Source organism: Mya arenaria, chromosome 13, assembly GCF_026914265.1.
Source record: "Mya arenaria isolate MELC-2E11 chromosome 13, ASM2691426v1".
Lineage (NCBI taxonomy): Eukaryota > Metazoa > Mollusca > Bivalvia > Myida > Myidae > Mya > Mya arenaria.
This window is the reverse complement of record NC_069134.1, coordinates 60586716-60614134: the sequence shown is the minus strand read 5'-3', so window position 1 is coordinate 60614134 and position 27419 is coordinate 60586716. Positions and strand designations below refer to the sequence as shown.

The window sequence follows — 27419 nt, the reverse complement described above, 5'->3', positions numbered from 1 at the left end:
TCTATGCTTTGAAATGTGATACCAGAGTTTTTCAGAGTAACAGCACGTGCAAAGGAGATTGCGTTTTTGTCTACGCCTGGTTGATTTTCTTGTGCTAAGATGTAGCATTGTGTTGCTTTGTATATTAATAATAAGGATAAAGCGGGATTGCCATGGCAATAATTCTAATTTACATCCAGGTTGGGTGTTTTTTTTGCAACGACACTAGCAAGGCAGTACCATCGATCGAACATTTACCAGATAACACGGATAATATCATCTCCAAACACATGTGGGATTTACTGACATTAGAATCGTCTGCTATTTTATCGTTCCAAAGAGGGGGAATAAGGTTGTTATACCTTTAAGTTAATTGAGCAAATAAAACACTTACCAAACGTTAAGTCCGCTAATCCAGAGTAATATGTCTGTATCACAACATAACAGAAAGTGGGATTACCCTTCACTAAGCAAGCACCTGCTACTCGCGTTAACTCACATGATTATGTTAAAGCCATAATTGAAATCCACATACACTTGGAATGTATCCTTTGACATAATTTAGCACACACCATGAAATCTAAGTGAAAAACAATAATAGAAAACGCTATCATCAATTCATAAATGTTTCGCTTCTATTGGGAATGGATGTCGTGCATAAATCACCCTCGTTTCCAGAACGAGGCTGGAGGAACGATCAATTCTTGCTCTGTAGCAGACGTATTGGAAAATTATCGGCTGCTGTTCCACGGTACTATGGCAGATCGAAACCTGACTACAGAGAAACCACCAACTTTGTCATTTACTTCGCCTTCCTGTGGAATAAATTGTAGTGATTATTTTTTTTCTTAATTTCTCAATACTTTCCAAGATTGCTTTGAATGCACAAGTATGGCATTAATATTTGCTAAGCGTTAGTTCTCATTTATTCCAATAGTGAGGTCGGGTTGTCGGCGCTCATTTTAATAAACGGTTAAACATTTTGCAAATCATAATAATGAGCGTGATGATGATGATGATGATGATGATGATGATGATGATGATGATGATCATAATAATAATAATAATAATAATAATAATAATAATAATAATAATAAATAATAATAATAATAATAATAATAATAATAATAATTATTGAAAAAAATAAATAATAAAAATAATAATGATAATAATAAAAAAAAATGAAAATAAAAATAATAATAATAATAATTATAATGATAATTAAAATAATAATAAAATAATAATAGAATAATAATAATAATAATAATAATAATTATAATAAGAATAATTATAATAATAATAATAATAATAATAATAATAATAATAATAATAATAATAATAAAAATAATAGTAATAATAATAATAAAAATAATAATAATAATAATAATAATGATGATGAGGAGAATGATGATGATGATGATGATGATGATGATGATGATGATGATGATGATGATGATGATGATAATGATGATGATATAATAATAATAATAATAATAATAATAATAATAATAATAATAATAATAATAATAATAATAATAATAATAATAATAATAATAATAATAATAATAATAATAAAAGTAACTACTACTTCTACTACTGCTTCTGCTACTGCTACTACTACTACTACTTGTATAACCACCACCATCACCCCCACCCCCACCACCTTCACCGTCCAAAACCACCACCACCACCACAACCACCACCACCAAGAATACAACGCGTTGATTTGCAGTAACATGAATACGATTATATAATAATTTATCAAATAAAGGGCAGAGTACTCCAAATCGGATAGTAGTACTCAAAGTTACATGCTGTGTTCTGGATATGCCTTGCTACGACAGAGCTGGGACCAGTAATCTTATTCCCAGGACTCCCAGGACAGAGTTGGAAATGGTTAAGACAGATATCATACCACTGTCATGATTGTGTTGTTAAATCGCTGAAATATTGAGGAAACTCTGGGAAAGTCTTTGGACATTTTTAAACTTGGATATATATAAATAGACCGGGGGACACCATTCGGTTTGCATGCGCATGCCTACAAGAACTCCTTTTTAGTATTCTCCGCTGATTGTTTTTTTACATCACATACATTTTGTTATTGGCTGTGTCAAAGTCTAATGTTTAAGGCTATGTATAGTTTTTGATGGGCAATCATCGCTCTGTCAGCGTGGAAAAAGCCTGCCAACAGTTTATTTCATCATTGGGGAATATGGGAACGTTAATTAGTGGTCTCTAACCTTAAAGAGTTATGCCGGGTACCAAGAGTTATTGAATTTGTTATATTTGACCGCTTACACTCTTTTTGGAGCGTTTATTACAATTTAAACCGTTTTCGGAAAAACTATGGAAGCAAATGGGAGTCAAACTGGTCCAAACTGTATCATAGTTTGATTCGTTACATAATCGTGTTTGTTAACGTCATAAATAAAACAATATGCACTAATTAAACACATGCAAATACAAAATTGTACAATTATTTAACAATTGATTTAAATTAAATATACATACAAAATTGCATTTCGTACTCTTTATTCCCGCAAGGTCGACTATTTTCAAAATGCTGTAAAAATCTTAACATTTACGCGTATAACTTGTTCACCAAACCGGGTTTTTATTTGGAAATGATATAAACATGTAAAATGTGAAATATAAACCGAAAATTCTTGGGTGTCTTAAAACATTTTTTTAAATATTTTTTGACACTACTTCTTGTATCATTAAACGGATATTAGTATGTTTAAAAATGGTTATTACGCCTTGACATGAATGAAAAGCCCAAAATTGTTTAAAATAGCTACCCAGGTATAGAAGATTGATAGCAGCGGTGTGTATGTCTTTAGTAAGGTAGCTATCTAAGAAATATTACACACACCACTAAGGGTCATGCCTGTGTGATGTCATTCATTGCAGATCTCGCGGCATTTTGGGTACAAAACTCCCATGGCGAATATTCCATCAAATGGAGGGGGATAAATCCCACTTTGACCTCAAAGTTTTGCTTGAGTCACACTTGGAGATGTGACGAGGTCAAGCCATAAGGAAGCCACTATATGGCGCGGGCAGACCTTTATACACTCAAAAGAAAAGGAAAGTAAGGGTCATATGATATTATAAGGACCGACAAGTCACCCCCCCCCCCCCAACCCCTACAATGCTGTAAGTCCCGAATTTGTGTGTGTTATTTCTTATATTATACCAAACATTGTATATTACTATTTAATATCTACCAATTTCGTCAGTGCCGACTTCTTACTGTCTATATATTCGCAAATGTCCTCCAAAAATCAAAGCACTGAAAATGCTCAGTCATGGGGAATAGTATAATGGTCAATGAAACTGATTGTAATGATGCAAAGCATTTAAGAGGTGATTGCAAGATATGTGTGATGTGCAGTAACAACCTATGCTATGCAGGAGGAGTGCATAACGATGGAAAGCATGGTTGCATGTTTGCACGAGTTGATGACGTACAGATTAAAGTCGAACCCCGTTGGCTCGAACTCCCAGTGGCCGGCGAATTTACGTCGAGCCTCGAAAAATTGGAGACAAGCGTGAATGCTTACCTTCAGTATAAAGAAATCGGTTCTTTACATCCAGTTCGAGCCAACGAGAATTTCAAGCCTTGCGTGGTCGAGCCAACGGGGTTCGACTGTATTTTTAAAGTCAATGGATGTTTCAACATCTTTTCCATATTGTATTATTGTGTTCATACCATGCATCATTCACAGCTTATTATTTACAACATTTATTGACTTAGAAATAATCTATGGCTAGTGCATATCACTAATAGTATGCAGAATTCGCAAATCGAACATCTCTACAACATCTGTCTTGACAATATAGTAACACTTTTACACAAATTCTCCATTAAAACCACACCTCTTGCACATCAACAGTCCTAACACATAAGTGATGTTCAGTGTTCAAGTTATTTTAATTGATGTTAAACCTCATTTCACGATCACCTCGTTAAATGCTTTGCGCCATTAAAATCAGTCTCGAAAAAAGTTTTATCATTTCCCCAGCCTCTCAGCACTTTCAGTGCATTGATTGAATGTGGAAAATAATTTTGGAGATGACAGGTTTGTCTCCCTTGATTACTTGAAATTTACTTATGTGAATAAAAAGGTCTCATAAAAACGAAAAATGAAGGGTTATCTGAAAAGCGTTCGGTCGTACTTCAGTAAAACCACAGGCCTCTGAATCATCATTTTGAGTAATGTGTACCCAAAATGATTTTAATCAACATTTTAGTGACAAACAATGATTCAGAGGCCTGCGAGTAAAACATGAGAGTTATAAAACACATATACAACATAAATCACGCATACTATTGATATGAAACAAGCAGTGAGAGAAATTAAGTTTATTATCAATTCAAGAATTGAGACAACAATAAATATTCATCAGTATGCCCGTCCATGCGTGTTTGGCGTAGATCTTTCTCATCTAGCACGTGGTGCCGCGGACGGCGAACGACGTGGCATTGTGGTTGTCAATCTCAGCATGGTAGGTGCCGCAAAATCGCACCCTGAATCAGATGTGTATACTGATACAACAGGGCAACCTGTACAAGATGTGTTTACAGATATCATATCGCACCCTGCATCAGATTTGTACACAGGTACACAATATCATGCCGATTAGAGCGGATTTGTTATGAATTAAAAAAAGGTTTGCGCAGCTCTTCATTAAAGTTTCGAAAGTTTTACTTCTTTTTACAAGCCTGCCTCCATCGCCGGCAACACCGGGACTTTATTCCGTGTTCACTAAAAGGTTGAAACGATATGTGCGTAAATTTATGAAACAGAGCGTAAAATAGTACCAGGGGTATTCGAAGATGTTATAAACTTGATATACAATATTTATTACCTCTTCGCCCGCGAGTGTATACACATCAGCATCCACTACCCCGAGTCATCTCTACATATTCTACCCTCCTCCGCCTAATACCCTACATATCCAGCCGGAGCCTCAACCACCCAATGTACGGCCCCTCTTCGACCGCCCTACTGTGAAATCGCCATCTACGTCCCTCCCCTCCCCACTAAACCCCCTACAATTACAGATTCTGTACTTAAAGAGGGAGACCCTGAACGCGATTAATAAGTAGTGGCAACAGCGGTTCGTTACCGTTATAACTTGTCACGGTTGACAGACATTTAAGCTTTTTAACGTACACTCATATCACAGGACCCTCATTATTTTTACTCATCCATATTGTCTTCGCTGGCGGGATATAGAAAATGAACTATGTTTCATCAATTGTGGCAAACCCTGTTAGCCACCGAGAGTCCTTGTCTTTGAATATATAGGGCAATGCGGACGCCTAATTAACACGTGCCAGCTTCTATTCCGGGGTCAACTAGTACTGTATACAACGTGCAGAAAACTTGCGCAATTTTAGAAACGAATACGCCGCTGACGAATTTATCCCTAATTAGAATACAACCTACATTTACATCCAATGCAATTGCAGAAAGGCAATCGTTAAATATTAGGCTTGACCATAAGAGGCCAAGCTCACTCCGCCCATTCTTAAATATTTTGAATAATTTCATCTAATTATTACTAGGTTTCCCATTAAGGTCTTGTTGTACTATGGATTTGACAATATTGATATCTTTGTCAGAGCCCGCCAAAATCGGTCGGCCGAGCCGGGGCTCATCTTTAACGCTATTTCTTCCTTTTATGAACAACGACGCCCATCTTACAAGAGAACAGTACTGAAGAGTCATTACCCCATATACCTAGCTTTTATGTGTAAGTAGGCCACGAGATTTCTCAGAAACAGCCATATTTCAGTGCGTATGAAATGCTGTGTTGCCTTTTAATTAGCATTAAACTACTTGTGTACGTGGATAACTGCTAGAATTGGGATAGTCTTAGGCCTACAAAAAATACATTTGGTTCGGGTAACCCGACCCTACCTACGGAATAGGCACCGACCCTACCGTTTTTATAGTCAATTTGAAAAAAAAATAATGAAAAACTAAAAAAATAAATAATAAAAAACAAACAAAAACTAAAACAACCATAAATGCTTATACAGAAGATAACTTTAACACTATTCTCCAATGATGAAAATAACATTCTTATATAAAGCCTTCTAAAAAAGAAAAGAAAAAAAAGCCTACCTACCCTACCTATTTTTGAAAAGGATGTTACCCTAACCAAACAATTTATTTTTTTAGGCCTTATAGGAAAGTCAATACAATTTACAGATTTATAATATACATGTGAATGCACGAGAAAACCGTGAATTTTCAGCTACTAATAAAACGCTCTTCAAATATCTGTATTTTTTAGGGATGCAAACGAATGGCAAAACTTGATATTCCAATATTCGGTAATTCTTTCGATCGTTTATTCGAATATTCGATTACCGAAAAACACATGTACATATTTTAGAAGACGTAGTAAACTACTATAATTATTCGCTAAAGTAATAGCCGGGCTATTTTTATCCCGTAATTTGTTATTATACTGTACAGTCAGCTGCGCTGCTCAGCCCCTTACACCCCGACCCCCTAAATCCCCCACCCCTTACTTACTTCTGATCCTGATCGGCGCGGAACAGGGAGATTCCCAGCAAGTGCCAGTCGTCAGGGAACGTTCCACTAATGAATGGGGTGTTTATCTTCTCATACTGCAGCGTCAGACGCTCAGCATCGCCGACGTCTACCCGCGTCCGGAAGGGGAGGCTGATAATCTCGGAGCCCAGGTGCACCTCGTTCTTCCTGGTAAGAATGGACGAAGTATTTACATGAGTAAGTCCACTTATCATCTGTAAACTTACTTGGATTTGTATAAGTGTTAAACGAATGTCTGAACAGAAGTGTAACCGTGTTGAGTGATGCGTATCTTAATTCACCACAATCACTAGTAGCAGCCAAGATAGAAGCAGCAGAAATATCAGCAAAAGTAGTAGTGGCAGCAGCAGAAACAATGTTTTCCGCAGCAGCAGCAGCAATAGTAGCAGGAATAGCGACAGCAGTAGAAATAATACCAATAGTAGCAGCAGCAGCGGCGGCGGCAACGGCAGGAAAAACATCAACTACTACAACAACAACTACGACAACAGCAGCAGCAACAGTATCAGCAGCAGCACCAACACCAGCAACAGTATCAGCAGGAGCAGCAACAACAACCAGAACCAAAATAATCGTTCTACTTGGTACTATGTTGTTAAAAAAGAGACCACGCGCGTCACACTTCCTTCTAAGTAATTTCTCTTACTTCATGAGTTGAATGGGTCCTATGGTTCCGTTTGTTCCCTGAAGCGTCATCAAGAGCACGCCATCGAACTTGTTAACGCTGCTGATGTTCAACTGGTAAGTGTACTCTGAAATGACAAAACAAAATAGATTATGCTTATTGTAACAAAACAAATGTTATGTTGTAATCAAGTTAATTTTAAATAGCCCATACCCGGTAGTGACACCTAAATTGTTGTTGGTCAATGATAAACTTTGAAGCTCCTCTAATATTTTGGAAATATATGTGCCGATTGTTCAGAACTTTGTTAACGTTAACAACGAGATTAACGACTTCGTTGTTAACTTTAAATATGAAATCGTTAACGTATGCTCATATATTTAAATAAAACATGTAAAGGTGAAACAGTTGTCTAAAATCTTGTTAGAAATACAGCAGATCACAAACGTATCCATTAAACTTCTTGAGAAATAACGATTTTAAGTTAATAACGATGGCGCATAGTCAACTTAAGGGAGACTTAAGAATATATTTGAAATTATAAATTGAACAAGCAACCAAGAGAACCGCAAACCAGCCCTGAGTTCAATTTAGGCTAACTAAATGTGTTTACGGTTAACGTTTGTGATTTGGTTCCCCGCTCGTAAGGTCAGAAAAAAACATTTTAATAATGATTTCAAAGAATCGTCTTTATTGGATTCGTTTTTCTTTTTTTTTAAATGACAATTATTATACAATTTCGAATAGTAATAAAATTCAGCAAATTCCATCATCAAAACTCAACTAGAAGGAACGTAAGAATGAAATCTAGATTTAAAGTTTAGCCGCTTGAGTCTGAACTCAAACTATTTGTAATTATCAGCGGCGGATTAAGGATTTGACGTAAGAGGTGCGTTTCTTGGGGACGTTACCATTTGCCTTGCGCTTCTCACCCAGAACCGAAATGCATGTGGTTCAAAATATTGCCAGAGGGTACTCCCCAAAGAAAAAAAGAAAAATGTCCAGTTCGAAATGGTGCAGTTTGGACGGTTTTTATTACTCTTTTCTCCTATATTGAATTAAAAAGTACACGTTGACGATTCTTATTAAATATTCTGATAATCACAAGTGTGTCCATTAAACTTCTAGAGCAATAAGGATTTGTCATTAACAATATTGTTAATTTTAACAAAGTTCTGAGCAATCGACCCACTGTCGATGTAAACGACGCATATGTATTATTCGTTAAATTTAATATGTAATGCAAAAGGTTACCACAGAATGTAGGCGTGGCTTCCGTATCCAGGTAGAACACTCCCCTCGGCTGTGATTTGTCAGCGTACATCCCCATGACAGCGCACGTGGTATCCGTGCAACGCACGCAGTGACCTTTGTCAAATTCGGCCTTTGACTTACACTGCCACGCTGAAAATTAATTGGTTGATAAGAAGTTTCATCTAATATAATATATATACAGGGGCGGCTCCAGGATATGACGTTGGAGGGGGCGTAACTTAGGGGCGTTATCTTTTGAATTGCGCCCAACCCTTAGAACCGAAATTTATCTTGTTATAAGTGTTGAAAGGGTGGTTCAGGAGTACTACCACAATATTATTATAACAATTTCTAGTCCAAAATGATGCATTTTTGGCGTATTTTATTTCTTTTCTCCCCTTCATTGATAATGGTAAACTTGAACAATTTTAAGGGCGGGGGGGGGGTTGGGGTGCGCCCCCTGGATCCGCTAGTGATATTACAACGTATTATGTACTTTTACCACAAATTTATGGTAAGTGCAGTAAGGAAAACTGTAGTAGTGCTGTATTCAATACCCACCTTAGATTTCACTTAATTTTAAATGCACTGGCACTCAAATACATATTTAATAGCTTGTTCGACATGCTAATCTTTTGATAAGAGCCGCGTGTTCACTGGCACCGAAAAGTAAATGTATGTCAGGCAAACTGTTAAATTGGCATCGAACATTACTGAGCGCAATATGTAGAGTGCATAATGACTATTTGTTTAAAAGTATATAAAAGGCAGGCGAAGAGTTGATTTCTGCAATGGACGCCAACGATTTAAATGGACACGTTGAGTTTCTATATTGGTAAAAGCACATGTATTGAAGTATATTCAAAGCAGACACAATTTACAATGGGCACTGTGAGTTGATGGACTCGGTAAAGTACATGTAGGGCAAACTTACCGGTGAATGGGCACTGTGAGTTGATGGACTCGCTAAAGTACATGTAGGGCAAACTTACCGGTGAATGGGCACTGTGAGTTGATGGACTCGCTAAAGTACATGTAGGGCAAACTTACCGGTGAATGGGCACTGTGAGTTGATGGACTCGGTAAAGTACATGTAGGACAAACTTACCTGTGAATGGGCACTGTGAGTTGATGGACTCGGTAAAGTACATGTAGGACAAACTAACCTGTGAATGGGCACTGCGAGTTGATGAACTCGGTAGAGTACATGTAGGACAAACTTACCTGTGAATGGGCACTGTGAGTTGATGGACTCGGTAAAGTACATGTAGGTCAAACTTACCTGTGAATGGGCACTGTGAGTTGATGGACTCGGTAAAGTACATGAAGGACAAACTTACCTGTGAATGGACACTGTGAGTTGATGGACTCGGTAAAGTAAATGTAGGGCAAGCTTACCAGTGAATGGGCACTGCGAGTTGATGGACTCGGTAAAGTACGTGTAGGACAAACTTACCTGTGAATGGGCACTGTGAGTTGATAGACTCGGTAAAGTACATGAAGGACAACCTTACCTGACACTGTGAGTTGATGGACTCGGTAAAGTACATGTAGGACAAACTAACCTGTGAATGGGCACTGCGAGTTGATGAACTCGGTAAAGTACATGTAGGACAAACTAACCTGTGAATGGGCACTGTGAGTTGATGGACTCGGTTAAGTACATGTAGGTCAAACTTACCTGTGAATGGACACTGTGAGTTGATGGACTCGGTAAAGTACATGTAGGGCAAACTTACCAGTGAATGGACACTGTGAGTTGATGGACTCGGTTAAGTACGTGAAGGACAAACATACCTGTGAATGGGCACTGTGAGTTAATAGACTCGGAAAAGTACATGTAGGACAAACTTACCTGTGAATGGGCACTGTGAGTTGATAGACTCGGTAAAGTACATGAAGGACAACCTTACCTGACACTGTGAGTTGATGGACTCGGTAAAGTACATGTAGGGCAAACTTACCTGTGAATGGGCACTGTGAGTTGATGGAATCGGTAAAGTACATGTAGGACAAACTAACCTGTGAATGGGCACTGTGAGTTGATGGACTCGGTAAAGTACATGTAGGACAAACTTACCTGTGAATGGGCACTGTGAGTTGATGGACTCGGTAAAGTACATGTAGGACAAACTAACCTGTGAATGGGCACTGTGAGTTGATGGACTCGGTAAAGTACAAGTAGGGCAAACTAACCTGTGAATGGGCACTGTGAGTTGATGGACTCGGTAGAGTACATATAGGACAAACTTACCTGTGAATGGGCACTGTGAGTTGATGGACTCAGTTAAGTACATGCAGGTCAAACTTACCTGTGAATGGACACTGTGAGTTGATGGACTCGGTAAAGTAAATGTAGGGCAAGCTTACCAGTGAATGGGCACTGCGAGTTGATGGACTCGGTAAAGTACGTGAAGGACAAACATACCTGTGAATGGGCATTGTGAGTTGATAGACTCGGAAAAGTACATGTAGGACAAACTTACCTGTGAATGGGCACTGTGAGTTGATGGACTCGGTAAAGTACATGAAGGACAACCTAACCTGACACTGTGAGTTGATGGACTCGGTAAAGTACAAGTAGGGCAAACTTACCTGTTAATGGGCACTGTGAGTTGATGGACTCGGTAAAGTACATGTAGGACAAACTAACCTGTGAATGGGCACTGTGAGTTGATGGACTCGGTAAAGTACATGTAGGACAAACTAACCTGTGAATGGGCACTGTGAGTTGATGGACTCGGTAAAGTACAAGTAGGGCAAACTAACCTGTGAATGGGCACTGTGAGTTGATGGACTCGGTAAAGTACAAGTAGGGCAAACTAACCTGTGAATGGGCACTGTGAGTTGATGGACTCGGTAAAGTACATGTAGGACAAACTAACCTGTGAATGGGCACTGTGAGTTGATGGACTCGGTAAAGTACAAGTAGGGCAAACTAACCTGTGAATGGGCACTGTGAGTTGATGGACTCGGTAAAGTACATGTAGGACAAACTAACCTGTGAATGGGCACTGTGAGTTGATGGACTCGGTAAAGTACATGTAGGGCAAACTAACCTGTGAATGGGCACTTTGAGTTGATGGACTCGGTAAAGTACATGTAGGACAAACTAACCTCTGAATGGGCACTGTGAGTTGATGGACTCGGTAAAGTACATGTAGGGCAAACTAACCTGTGAATGGGCACTGGGAGTTGATTGACACGATTAAGTACCTGTAGGACAGCCATAATTTTGAGTGGGCATTGAGAGTTGATGGACTCGGTAAAGTACATGGAGGACAAACCAACCTTTGAATGGGCACAGTGAGTTGAATGACTCTGTAAAGTACATGTAGGACAAACTTACCTGTGAATGGGCACTGTGAGTTGATGGACTCGGTAAAGTACATGTAGGATCTTTCGTGGCTACAGGCAAGTGTCTCCTCTTCAGCTTTAAGTAGAACATGTTCTTACAGACAATAGTAAATACAGATTATGAAGATATTAACATAAGTAACACCGTCTCGCATCATCTTTACTTTGAGTTTTCTTTATTTACCACAGTAAAAATAAATTGGTTGTTGATATCTGCCAGTACAATGTATGTATCTGTTGGCGATGAAAATAAGCAAAGTGGCGGACCAAAAATGCGCCAATTGGCGGGGCGAAAATATGCCTAGCGCCACGTGGCGTATTTTCGATCTTTGTCTTTCCGGTTGGCATGCGCAAAACGGTAGCAAGACAAATCCTGTTGCTGACCTTTTCGCTTTTTTGCCCTTTCGCCGCGAACATGTGAAAACTCGAAATGGCAGAAAACACCCCCATAACAAACCATCATCATAGTCAGAGCAATCAACATTAAAAATAAGAGATGCAAGAATGTCATTCACTTATAATGTTGTTATAAATGAATGAGAAATATATCAAAAGGTATACACTTTAATTGTATTACCATAGTAATCGAAAAGATGGGTGATCGCGGTCCAAGAGGTGGCGCCAAGCTTATCGACAGCGTCCGTCGCGCAACCCGGCTGCTGAACGCCGCCATTCGGGTAGAAATCCACGTGACCAAGCTCCTGTGTGACGCCAAATCCGAGGTTTGAAATGCCGCCGCCGTCCGTGTGTATGATGTCAACGAAGTCGGCGTCGCTGGGGTCTAGACGGACCTGGATGTCTGTGTTCTCGAAGTAGGGGCCTGCGGGGTCCATGCCTGAATTAAGGAGTTGGAACGTGAGGTACGTATGCAATAACCTGGTATTAATTACATGCATGTGTTTAACATGGGTAGGTATTACATTAGCATTATTTCTAATTGTGTTTCAAGGTTTTCATTGTCTGGACATATTTGATTGCAAATCGTATTGTTTAAGTTGGATATTCTCAAAACTTGTTTACAAAATCCGTCGTGATTTAATTCACGCTCCGACAGGCCCAAAAAGAAACCCTTTTTATGATACAGCTTGTTGTTTATGAAACATAGCGCATTCTAGATTATTTTGAGAATAAGTGAAACTTCATTAAACAGTCTCTGAAGGATTTGAATTTTGCATTTTTAGTGTTGTGTTAACAGGATAATTCAAACCGAGATTGCTGCTTTATCGGTGACAATTAGCACATGTTGCAAGACTTAATAATTGTCGCTTGATATTGAAAAAACTTAAACTCGGCAATAACCTAATACTCATTCAAGATATTCGCATGAAACTTTGTACACATAATACCAGTAACAATATGGATAAGTGAGTAGCAGTGCCCTTAACTCATAATTAAATACTTGTCTTGTTATGCTCACAATGTTAAACTGAAAAAACGTAACACAAATGATTGATTACTTCTGACATGACCACTTGAGTTGCCTCTGATCTTATTTGGTCTTACCTGTAATTCTGCCCAGACCCGGAATCCGCTCTCCTGCATAGCCGCAAATGTGCGCACCCAAGCTGTGCCCGATGATGTGGAAGTCCGCCGTCTGTGCGGACGCCACCTGCACGAGCTTGTTGACGAGTTGTGCGATCTGGGCGCCAACGATGCGCGTGTTGGCGGTCGCCTGCTCATACGGTATTGTAGCGCCATGCTGCCAGTCAACCACGATGACGTTGTAGTCGTCCTGACAAGAAACACATGTGATAAGTAGTTGTTTTTTGTTTAGCAGAAGTTGCTGAATTTTTTAACATGTTCACGGCCAAAATGATGCATTTTTTTTCTCTTATATTGACATAAAAAGTAATCATGGACGATTGGGCGTCGCCCCTCACCCCCACCCCCTCTCGATCCGCTTGTGTTGGTAGTTCAGCAATAACTGGTATGCATTTGTTCGTTTTTAGCTAACTGATAAGAATTTTTAAAGAGAATAGCAAATTCAGCTTATAGGAACGCAAGTTCTACGTGTAAGATAAAACAAATATAGGTGACAATATGTAGAACTTGACAATATTCAACATTTGCTATATTTGAAATAGTTACCGTTTTCACTCTTTTCAAATTATCTATAGACCGTTGCATACATTATGTTACGGCTAGTAAAAGTATATTTTAGGCCATGATAACGAACAATCTTAAAAGGACTTGACATCTGATGGTTCTTAAATTAGCAATTACAGTATTTCCTCAAAACAGGCATAGATATTGGTAATATGTGGCCGACAGTTCATCATCCTACATGCTTTAAACAATACACGAGACAGTCATGTCGTAAGCTGAGTTTCCCCGCGGAATATTTTTTTTCCGAGCATCTTGCTAATCACGTGATGGTTTTACAACCTACGCAAACTAACATGTCCTTATGAACGTGTTTTAATGGGACAATAAAAAGTGAAACACCTATGACTTAAATTAGGAAATGACTTAAGATGTTTTATGATGTGGCTTGGCACCGTCGTGACGCCATCCACGTATGTGTCAAATGACACAATGACATAAGAGAGATGTGACTACAATTCCAAGTTACAAGTAAGTCCGGGTGACACCCTAGCTTTCTTGGTTAACGAGATCTGTGTCAAGAGGTCTGTAACATTAAAGGGACTGTACACCAGATTGGCACCAAAAAAGTTATTTTCTGTAACGAATCTCAGGACAATTATTTCATAAAATGTTTAACTCTTTGATATCATAATTGTAAAAAAATACCAAAATGTAAAAGTAAATTTGAGTCGGAGAGCGGGTTCGAACCGGTGTCGCCAAAATTACAGTCCAGTGTTGTTCCATTGTGCCACGAAGGCTTACCCTAAACGGTTGGAATATTTAAGCTATATACCTAACTTGGTAATATCACGTGATAACTTCGACTAGCCAATCACGCATAAGGAATGAAATCTACTTGGTAGACATACCAAGTAATCTTTTTTAAGGAAAAATCGAAAAAACTGCGAAAAAATAAATAGATTGTAAACTATGTGGTACTTCACTTAGTAAGTTTCAATGCATTGTACACATAGATATCAAGTTTATGTCAGTTTTCGACAATTTTCTTTTTCCCCCCGCTATTTCATCATACAGAGTACAGCCCCTTTAAGATAAACTTGTGGCGGTGTGTAAGCTAACTTATACTCGCAATCGGCCTTGCCCATTCGGCGTGTGCTCCGATAAAACTGTTAGTCATTTTAGTTTTCTTAGCATAGGGCACGGACTGAATGTAACCCTGGTTAGATCTACTCTGGTTCTTTAACGTGCACCAGTGTTTAACCCAATTTAATGTCCCCCAAGAAAGACGATAAGCATTTGTAGTGGTGCGGCGGGAAATCGAACCCCTGGATTGACAGTCAAGTGTGTTACCACTAGACCACGGATACGCCCGCACAATCCATTAAATAGATAAAATATAGCATATATACTAACATGCTTGAGCAGCTCACGTGTCATGTTCTGTAGCCACATCCGGTGGCCGTTGTGGGTGAATCCGTGCACGATTATCTTGGTGGCACGTGACCCCTGAAAGTTGGAGCCCGAGATTGTAAGGTCATCGGCCGAGATCACCTGCTCAACTGAGACCGTCGGGTTTTCCCTGCGGATCCAAACACGAAAATAGGTGACGAAACATTTTAAACAAGTATAATAATAATAATTATTTCAAATAATAAAGAGGGTTGTTCAAAAAATACGTAGACACTCTATTGAATAGCGGTTGTTGGCACATATGGAAAGAACATGTAGGCTTTTTATAGAATAATTATGTCACATTCTGATGAGAGAGAGAGAGAGAGAGAGAGAGAGAGAGAGAGAAGAGAGAGAGAGAGAGAGAGAGAGAGAGAGAGAGAGGAGTGGATGGATGTGTGATGAAGTAATTAAAAAAGAAAGTAGGGAGAGGAGAATATTAAAATGAAACACATTTTAAAATACCTTGTGTAGAGAAGGAAGCGCGTTAAGATCTGCGCTGGCGGATGTGGAGCCACGGACAGCGGGCGATGGGTACTCAGGAATGGGGGACCGTTACTGAAGCAGCCCAAATCCCCGTAACAAACGGTGTGTGGCAAGTGGTTGGTTATCACGTCAAAGAGGAAACCTTTAAATGAAATAGAATATTGATTTATTTACACTTAATTATGAAGACAGTTTAGATTTGATATGAATTATTTGCCAGACTGTGGGAGGGGGTTTGGGGCTAGCATTCAGAAAATATTTAGTTATAAGTTGTTTTTACACAAATATTTTAAAACATCTAATACTGACTACGGGCGTAAAATGACAATGTACCGTTGGCGGCGGAGTACTTCCTAAAACATGTTGCTCGCGGAAGGTGGGAGTGCAGGGGCAGGGGCGGTCTATGACTTACGAGATCATTAAGTCATCATTGGAACGAAACATTTAGTCGAATCATCAGGCAATAGTTTTAAAAAAGTTTTAAGCGTACAATTAAAAGATTCGCGTGTATAGTACAATCAAACAGTTTGGTTCAAACTGCATACATTATGATGGTGTCGAAAAGGCGATCGTACAATGCACTCAGTGATAGACTTCACAAAGATATGGAATACTTTCTATTGAAAAATGGTATGGTAGAGTTCGACTGACATTCGATCACAAAGAATGACGCATATTTGTAAATAATCTTACCCTGTGTAGACGCCAATAAAGGCAGCAGGAATATTAAATTCGCCATCTTTTTACCACGTCTGTTCCAGCTAGCTACCACACAAAGTCTTTGATAATAAAGTCTACAGGTAACCTCGAAGATTTTGAGAGTGAAGTTTACTGATAACCTTAAAGTCCTTGTTTAAGTGCCTAAATATGGCTGATAAAGAGTGTTAAGCAATCATCGTGCAATGGAAAAGTGGGTTTTCTTTTCTGTTAGACTAACATATTAATATTTGTTTTTAAAATGTCCGTGATATTTCGATGGATGCTCATTGTTTAAACCATGTATACGGAACTCGTGAAATATACCTTTTGGTGCTCACTCGGTGAAATATATTGTAATCTTGCACTGAAACAAACAGTGTTCCTTCTTATTATATGCCTAAATTTAAAAAGGAAATAAATGACAGTAAATCGTTATTTTTAGAAAAACGCGCCAAATTGTATGCGGACATATGACGTCATTTCTGACGTCGGTGTATTTGTGCCCGGGCCAAATGCGCGCTGACGTTTGATTTAAAACTGAAAGCGGGCTAAAATTTAAAAAAAAAGAGAGAGACAGTCTGAAACATTGAAATAACATTTATTTATTTTTAAAACCTTTTGAACCACAGGAAAGCATATATTATATGTTTATAAAGTCACTGTGTGCTAATTAACGATACGCATACCGATAAATTACCTAAAAGGTACTACACTAAGACAACACATTCATTGGGAACATCAAACGTTTTTTAACTGAATGCCAATTCAGCCACTTTTACAAAGTTGTCATATTTATGTCAAAGTTTTTTTTTATCACATTCATGATCGAAGAGTGTTCCGCATTTCCGAGTGTTTAATGATAAAAATACTATTGCGTTAAAGTCGTTATCAACCGTTTTCATTGTATTTTTTTTTATTGGGCCAATGACAATCGTGGTTATTTAAAATGTTATATTTATTAATTTTACATAAATCGATACTGGCGAATGCACGAACACACACCAAATAAGTGCCTGCGACCGAGGTACATGCAGACCGCTTTTTTCTGTAGGTCGCCAAAATTGAACTCTTATACAACAATAAATGATAAGGACTAGTTTGCCATGACTATGTTGTTGAGGTCGACGACTGTGGACCATCGATTGTCGAATGCCATCATAAGTTTAGGCCTTTCGATTTTGTAAAATACACTTTCTTTAGAATGACGATAAAAGTGTGGCAAACCAATAGGATTGTTAAAACTAATTTACTGAAAGCTGGAACCCTGCAACAAAAACGTCCTTTTGTCAATATTCCATCAAAAACAGAACAGTTAAGCAAAATATGATCACGAGTCATTGTTAAATTCCGACTGCATATGTTACTGCATACGTGTATACACATATACCCCAAAACGCGCAAAATGTACACAGTATCCGATTGTAACTAGTAATTAACGGTTATATATATATATATATATATATATATATATATATATGCATTAGCCCAAAATAATCATCAACTTACTTTCATACATGTTTCAACTAAGGCCGTTAGAAATGAGTATTTTAATATTTCTGACGTCATGACGTTAATGACGTCATTGTTTTGTCATATTGTCTATGGAATTACGTTAACAACGTTATTCAAACGTAGCAACTCGTTGAACAAACACGCAAAATCAGTAACTAGAAATAAACATGACAATTTCTTGGCAAGACGTTGTTTTCGGATGCTGTCCGATGCGCATGCGCAAATACAAAGATGTTTCCGGTTGGCAGCCGCGAAAGAATGCTGATAAAATGAAAGACGTCGTGTACTTCACAATATCGTCATCGCAGTTCGACTATTATCTGAAATACAAACCTGCGGGGAAGAGCCTGTCACTGACGGACGTTTTGTTCCTCGGATGCCACGCCGATGACGAGAAACAAAAGTGCCCCGGTTCGTGGTACGAACACGCCAGATATGTGTTTAAATCTGATGACAGAAAGGTCAAATTTGAGGGCTGGGTGCCGAAGCCAAACGGCCCGGAGATATACCAAAAGCATTTGGAGAAGATTAAGAAGGAGTTAGAAAAGAAAGATAATAGATCGGAAGCTGGTGATAAAACAACCCTCAAAGATATCAAACCGCTCAGCAGGGCAAACCCGCTCCGAAATATCAAATGCGTTGGGCTGGATAACAAAGAGAGCCCGCCACATGGCCTGCATCCTGCCATTAAAGAGGCCATGGGTACAAACCATCCAAAATGTTCGTGCGGACCGTCCGAGAGAGCGATACGCGCAGGGAAGGCCCTTCCGGCATACAACCCCGAGTCCCGCGTGGTCAATGACTACAGCCGTTACTTGACCAGGAAAAATGACTTGGATGCAGTTTACATACCCCAACCCAGCTATGGGGTCACCATGATGGGGATGGCGTCATATGAAGATGATGATGATGACGTCATAATCCACACAGAGAAATCCGTCAGTCGGGAGCGGGCTCCACTAAAAGCGTGGAACTTCGACGAGAAGGCAGCGAAGCGAGTCAGATTTGAGAGGCTCGCCTTTCCATGAATTCTTGACAGTCTTATTTGTGTTTTTAAGTCGCCTTTCATATCAGGTGATAAACTCATAGACAAGCATGTTCTCAACGAATATCTGCGAAAAGCAAGTTGTTCTTGGAGTTAACATTCCGAAATGGAATTCATTTTCAGCAAAACATGGAATTAATTGTATTCAAATGTTTTTGCAAATAAAATATAGCTATTAGGAAATATTCTTATAAATATAAAAATATTTATATAAAATTAATAAACTGGAGTGGAATCCTTTACTTTGCTGTTATTCAATTCTGGTCATTGTTTGGACTACCAACGACCCATTTAACTGATACTTTTCATATACAGCTCAGGGAGCGGATCCAGGATTCGTTGTTAGAGGGGATGTTTCTTCGGGCATAACCTTTTGACTTGCGCCGTTGCCGCCCCCCCCCCCTCGATCCGCTAGAGCAGTTTAATTTAAATTTTATCTAAATAGGGGGAAAGTACACACTATTATGTCAGAGTAATGGGCCTTGTTAAACATGCGACAACTGTTCTTGGAAACACGTGTACCAAATTACAGGTGAACATCCTGAACGGTTATTGTATTGTTGCCAAAGTACCAGTCCTTGCATGTCATACCCCAAGCTATGACAATGCCTGACCTTTTCTTAAAACACATCAGACGAGCTAAAAAATGATACACTGAAGCCTTCGTATGGTTTGCAACATGTAAATCAAAGGGCATATAACTGGACGTCATAAAGCTATAAATCAAACGGCATATAACTGGACAATCATTAAGCTATAAATCAAAGGGTATATAACTGGACAATCATTAAGCTATAAATCAAAGGGTATATAACTGGACAATCATTAAGCTATAAAACAAAGGGTATATAACTGGACAATCATTAAGCTATAAATCAAAGGGTATATAACTGGACAATCATTAAGCTATAAATCAAAGGGTATATAACTGGACAATCATTAAGCTATAAATCAAAGGGTATATAACTGGACAATCATTAAGCTATAAATCAAACGGTATATAACTGGACAATCATTAAGCTATAAAACAAAGGGCACATAACTGGACAATCATTAAGCTATAAAACAAAGGGCATATAACTGGACAATCATTAAGCAATAAATCAAAGGGTATATAACTGGACCTTCATTAAGCTATAAAACAAAGGGCATTTAACTGGACAATCATTAAGCTATAAACTAAAGGGCACATAACTGGACAATCATTAAGCAATAAATCAAAGGGTATATAACTGGACAATCATTAAGCTATAAAATAAAGGGCATATAACTGGACAATCATTAAGCAATAAATCAAAGGGCATATAACTGGACAATCATTAAGCTATAAAACAAAGGGCATATAACTGGACAATCATTAAGCAATAAATCAAAGGGCATATAACTGGACAATCATTAAGCAATAAATCAAAGGGTATATAACTGGACAATCATTAAGCTATATAGCAAAGGGCACATAACTGGACAATCATTAAGCTATAAAACAAAGGGCACATAACTGGACAATCATTAAGCAATAAATCAAAGGGTATATAACTGGACAATCATTAAGCAATATAGCAAAGGGTATATAACTGAACAATCATTAAGCTATATAGCAAAGGGCATATAACTGGACAATCATTAAGCAATAAATCAAAGGGTATATAACTGGACAATCATTAAGCTATAAAACAAAGGGCATATAACTGGACAATCATTAAGCAATAAATCAAAGGGTATATAACTGGACAATCATTAAGCTATAAAACAAAGGGCACATAACTGGACAATCATTAAGCTATAAAACAAAGGGTATATAACTGGACCTTCATTAAGCTATAAAACAAAGGGCATATAACTGGACAATCTTTAAGCTATAAACTAAAGGGCACATAACTGGACAATCATTAAGCAATAAATCAAAGGGTATATAACTGGACAATCATTAAGCTATAAATCAAAGGGCATATAACTGGACAATCATTAAGCAATAAATCAAAGGGCATATAACTGGACAATCATTAAGCTATAAAACAAAGGGCATATAACTGGACAATCATTAAGCAATAAATCAAAGGGCATATAACTGGACAATCATTAAGCAATAAATCAAAGGGTATATAACTGGACAATCATTAAGCTATATAGCAAAGGGCACATAACTGGACAATCATTATGCTATAAAACAAAGGGCACATAACTGGACAATCATTAAGCAATAAATCAAAGGGTATATAACTGGACAATCATTAAGCAATATAGCAAAGGGTATATAACTGAACAATCATTAAGCTATATAGCAAAGGGCATATAACTGGACAATCATTAAGCTATAAACTAAAGGGCACATAACTGGACAGTCATTAAGCAATAAATCAAAGGGTATATAACTGGACAATCATTAAGCTATAAAATAAAGGGCATATAACTGGACAATCATTAAGCAATAAATCAAAGGGCATATAACTGGACAATCATTAAGCTATAAAACAAAGGGCATATAACTGGACAATCATTAAGCAATAAATCAAAGGGCATATAACTGGACAATCATTAAGCAATAAATCAAAGGGTATATAACTGGACAATCATTAAGCTATATAGCAAAGGGCACATAACTGGACAATCATTAAGCTATAAAACAAAGGGCACATAACTGGACAATCATTAAGCAATAAATCAAAGGGTATATAACTGGACAATCATTAAGCAATATAGCAAAGGGTATATAACTGAACAATCATTAAGCTATATAGCAAAGGGCATATAACTGGACAATCATTAAGCAATAAATCAAAGGGTATATAACTGGACAATCATTAAGCTATAAAACAAAGGGCATATAACTGGACAATCATTAAGCAATAAATCAAAGGGTATATAACTGGACAATCATTAAGCTATAAAACAAAGGGCACATAACTGGACAATCATTAAGCTATAAAACAAAGGGTATATAACTGGACCTTCATTAAGCTATAAAACAAAGGGCATATAACTGGACAATCTTTAAGCTATAAACTAAAGGGCACATAACTGGACAATCATTAAGCAATAAATCAAAGGGTATATAACTGGACAATCATTAAGCTATAAAACAAAGGGCATATAACTGGACAATCATTAAGCAATAAATCAAAGGGCATATAACTGGACAATCATTAAGCTATAAAACAAAGGGTATATAACTGAACAATCATTAAGCTATATAGCAAAGGGCATATAACTGGACAATCATTAAGCAATAAATCAAAGGGTATATAACTGGACAATCATTAAGCTATAAAACAAAGGGCACATAACTGGACAATCATTAAGCTATAAAACAAAGGGCATATAACTGGACAATCATTAAGCAATAAATCAAAGGGTATATAACTGGACAATCATTAAGCTATAAAACAAGTGGCATATAACTGGACAATCATTAAGCAATATAGCAAAGGGTATATAACTGAACAATCATTAAGCTATATAGCAAAGGGCATATAACTGGACAATCATTAAGCAATAAATCAAAGGGTATATAACTGAACAATCATTAAGCTATATAGCAAAGGGCACATAACTGGACAATCATTAAGCTATAACGCAAAGGGCACATAACTGGACAATCATTAAGCTATAAAACAAAGGGCACATAACTGGACAATCATTAAGCTATAAAACAAAGGGCATATAACTGGACAATCATTAAGCTATAACGCAAAGGGCACATAACTGGACAATCATTAAGCTATAACGCAAAGGGCATATAACTGGACAATCATTAAGCTATATAGCAAAGGGCACATAACTGGACAATCATTAAGCTATAAATCAAAGGGCACATAACTGGACAATCATTAAGCTATAAAACAAAGGGCATATAACTGGACAATCATTAAGCTATAACGCAAAGGGCATATAACTGGACAATCATTAAGCTATATAGCAAAGGGCACATAACTGGACAATCATTAAGCTATAAATCAAAGGGCACATAACTGGACAATCATTAAGCTATTAAACAAAGGGCACATAACTGGACCTTCATTAAGCTATAAAACAAAGGGCATATAACTGGACAATCATTAAGCTATAACGCAAAGAGCACATAACTGGACAATCATTAAGCAATAAATCAAAGGGTATATAACTGGACAATCATTTAGCTATAAAACAAAGGGCATATTACTGGACAATCATTAAGCTATAAAGCAAAGGGCATATAACTGGAAAATCATTAAGCTATATAGCAAAGGGCATATAACTGGACAATCATTAAGCTATATAGCAAAGGGGACATAACTGGACAATCATTAAGCTATATAGCAAAGGGCACATAACTGGACAATCATTAAGCAATAAATCAAAGGGTATATAACTGGACAATAATTAAGCTATAAAACAAAGGGCACATAACTGGACAATCATTAAGCAATAAATCAAAGGGTATATAACTGGATGAATGATGTCATAGGTTTAGGCAATGCGAGTGTTGTGATTTAAGCCTAAACCATTGACATATCCCCATAATCACCAAATCTCAAATTCAATCTCAACACATTTCATCACTCAAAAACACATAGAATGATTCAAAATTTAGTTTGTTTTAATCTGTTTGAAAAGGTATTCTCCAATAAAATGCTATCCTAAAAAAGTTTTGTCATTATTCCATCGAAAAAACATTAAACAGCGACGAGTCATTGATAAGTTCTCACTGTTTGTAATTACATACGTGTATACATAAATATCCGAAAAGAGAAAGATGTACCCAGCGTGCGACTGTAATTATCGGACAATATTAAACCTTTGATGCGCAAAAGCCCGAAATGATCGTAAACATATACTTACATATACAGTGTGTGTATACCACGTGATAAATTGTGTCATAAGTGCTCCGTCGGAAGGCAATATTTGACGTCGAATAAAGACTTTTAAAAACGATAACTTTACTATTTCTTCACCATTTTGAATGAAACAGCGCAGTCTACGCCGCTTACAATTTTACCAGAGTTTGATTGAGAGCTTAGTTTCTTTAAACACTTCGACAAACTTTTCACAATACGGCCGTCTGATTGAGCATTGTCAACACATTACTTTGGAAACAGGTTTGCCGAAGTGATTGAGAAAACTAATTACCTTATCAAACTCAAGTTATAAAACATAGGTGGGGCTCTTTAAGCGACATAGACTGCAATTTGTTTCTTTGAAAATGGTGAAGAAAATATAAGTTAACTCTGTTTTAAGACTTAAGCAAAACATTGCCTTCCGTCGTAGCATTTATGACGCAAATTATCACGTGATATACACACACTGATACTATGGTTTCAACAAAGGTCGTTCGAAATATATAATTATATTTAATTACTTCTGACGTCATTACGTCAATGACATCATTGTTTTGTCATATTATCTTTGAAATTACGCTAACAACGTTATTCAAACGTAGCAGCTCGTTGAACAAACACGCACAATCAGTAACTAGAAATAAACATGACAATTTCTTGGCAAGGCGTTGTTTTTGGATGCTGTCCGATGCGCATGCGCAAATACAAAGACATTACCGGTTGGCAGCCGCGAAAGAATGGTGATAAAATGAAAGACGTGGTGTACTTCACCATTTCGTCATCACAGTTCAACTATTATCTAAAATACAAGCCTGCGAGAAGAGCCTGTCACTGACGGACGTTCTGTTCCTCGGATGCCACGCCGACGACGAGAAACAAGAGTACCCCGGTTCGTGGTACGAACACGCCAGATATGTATTTAAATCTGATGACAGAAAGGTCAAATTTGAGGGCTGGGTGCCGAAGCCAAACGGCCCGGAGATTTACCAAAAGCATTTGGAGAAAATCAAGAAGGAGTTAGAAAAGAAAGATAATAGTTCGGAAGCTGGTGATAAAACAACCCTCAAAGATATCAAACCGCTGAGCAGGGCAAACCCGCTCCAAAATATCAAATGCGTCGGGCTTGATAACAAAGAGAGCCCGCCACATGGCCTGCATACCGCCATTAAAGAGGTCATGGGTACAAACCATCCAAAATGTACATGCGGACCGTCCGAGAGAGCGATACACGCAGGGAAGGCCCTTTCGGCATACAACCCTGAGTCCCACGTGGTCAATGATTACAGCCGTTACCTGACCAGAAAAAATGAGTCGGATGCAATTTGCATACCCCAACCCAGCTATGGGGTCGCCATGATGGGGATGGCGTCATATGAAGATGATGACGGCATAATCCACACAAAGAAAGCCGCCAGTCGGGAGCGGGCGCCGCTAAAAGCGTGGAACTTCGACAAGAAGGCGGCGAAGCGAGACAGATTTGAGAGGCTCGCCTTTCCATGAGCTCTTAACAGCCTCTTTTTGTGTGTTTTAAGTCGCCTTTCAGGTGATAAACTCATAGACAAGCATGTTCTCAACGAAAATTTGCGTACAGCAAGATGTTCTTGGAGTTTACATTCTGACATTGAATGCCAGTATATTTTAAGACATAATATAATTGTGTGCAGACGGTTCTGCAAATAATATATATATATATATATATTGGGAAATATTCTTATAATGTAAACATATTTATAAATAGTTAATAAACTGGAGTGGAGTCCTTTACTTTGCTGTTATTCAATTTTGGTCTTTATTTGGTTTTTTAACGAATCATTAAACGGATACTTTTCATATACAGCTCAGGGGAGGCTCCAGGATTCGATGTTAGAGTGGGTGTTTCTTCGGGCATAACCGTTTGACTTGCGCCGTTGCGCCCCCACGCTCGATCCGCTTTTTTTAGTGCAATTCTGTTTGAATTTTATTCAAATAGGGGAAAACTGGACAATATTATGTCAGAGTAATGGGCCTTGCTATGCATGTGCGAATGGTCCCCGGCAACACGTGTACCTAGTTTTGGTTGAACGTTCTGAACGGTTTTAGGATACTTGCCAAAGTACCAGCTCTTGCATGTCAATGCCATGGCTATGACAATGTCACTGGCATCGGATTTTCAAACTCAATCATTTAAAATAAATCAATAAAAAAAAAATCTTATAATTCCAAACTAAGAATTATAATACCGTAAATCTAAAATGTGAAATATATATATATATATATATATATATATATATATATATATATATATATATATATATATATATATATATATATATATATATATATATATATATTTAATTTGCACTTAGTACTGTACAATTATAGGATTTTTTTGATAATTTAAAAAAAATGATCAAGTTTGAAAATCCGGTGCCAGTTGACAATGTCTAACTTTTTCTTAAAACCCATCAGACAAGCTGAAAGTGACACACTGAAACCTTACTGTGGATGGCAAAAATAAATCGAAGGGCATTTATAAAGCTAGATTTATTGGCCTTGCCTAGCATACATGTATTGCCACTGTTTGTATGTTAAGTTTCCAGATTCCTTCTAGTGAATATGGTTCAAGAGTTACGGCCAAGCTTCATGTTTTTTTTTCATTACATCAATGATCATACTTAGAATATGACAATACTAATATTTTCATCTTGGAACAAGAGTATCACTAACTGCCATATCTCCAGCCTAATCAAGTAAGATCAGTATCAGCTTCGCCTTACTACAAAGGATACCAAATGAACATTAAAAAAGCACAACTAAAAACATTACTCTAGCCAGAAAACTAGTTACTGAGCACTGTAATTTTAATGGGATTTGGCTGTATATGAAGTTTGAAGTCAATACCTTAAAGACTTCAAAAGTTATGCTCAGGACAAAGAATATGTATGATCATTAACTAGGAGTAATAACTGCAAATAACTGCACCCAGAGTTATGCTTTTTTTGTACACTGCACTCTTCCTTCATGCCATCCATTTGTATGTGAAGTTTGAAGTAAATACCTAAAAGACTTTTCAAGTTATTCCAAGGACAATGATTATGTATGAAAATTAACAAAGGGCAATAACTTAAAAAATACTGCACCCAGAGTTGTGTTCCTATTGCACTGCATTTATTAATGTAATCCAACTATATATGAAGTTTAAATACCTTAAAATAAATGATTTAGACAACATATAAATAGTTAAATAGTATAAATATTAACAAAAGGGAATGACTAAAAATTGCTGCAGACAGAGTTATGGTTCCTGTGCACTGCACTTCTCCTCAGATCTATCTGTCTATGCTGTTTGAAGTTAATACCTCAAAGACTTTTCCGAGTTTTATACTCCAGACAAAAAAATATGAAAATTAACGAAGGGCAATCAAACAAACTGCACCCAGATATATGGTTCCTGTGCACTGCACTTCTCCTCAACAAGATCTATCTGTATATGACCTATGAGGTCAATACCTAAAAGCCTTTTCAAGCCATACTTCAAACACAATTACCTGGACGCACACACACACGCCTGCCAT

At 37.6% G+C, this 27419-nt stretch overlaps 1 protein-coding gene across 1 annotated transcript; it reads right to left on the bottom strand.

Moving 5' to 3' along the window:
* Positions 1-4336: 4336 nt before the first annotated feature.
* LOC128214424 (pancreatic triacylglycerol lipase-like) lies at positions 4337-16599 on the bottom strand. The gene is made up of 10 exons (XM_052920889.1): positions 16489-16599; positions 15775-15937; positions 15274-15439; positions 13318-13546; positions 12392-12649; positions 11807-11890; positions 8458-8607; positions 7225-7330; positions 6540-6725; positions 4337-4516 (listed from the first exon to the last, which is right to left on the bottom strand). The coding sequence occupies exons 1-10, from the start codon at positions 16532-16534 to the stop codon at positions 4435-4437; spliced, it is 1470 nt and encodes a 489-aa protein (XP_052776849.1). The 5' UTR covers positions 16535-16599; the 3' UTR covers positions 4337-4434.
* Positions 16600-27419: the final 10820 nt, after the last annotated feature.

Coding starts and splice junctions, on each gene's coding strand:
- LOC128214424 (XM_052920889.1), bottom strand. CDS start 16,534: ATGGCGAATTTAATATTCCTGCTGCCTTTATTGGCGTCTACACAGG. Junction 11,891..12,391: donor CCATCTTTTCGATTACTATG/GTAATACAATTA, acceptor TTCTACTTAAAG/CTGAAGAGGAGACACTTGCC. Junction 7,331..8,457: donor AGCCACGCCTACATTCTGTG/GTAACCTTTTGC, acceptor TTGTCATTTCAG/AGTACACTTACCAGTTGAAC.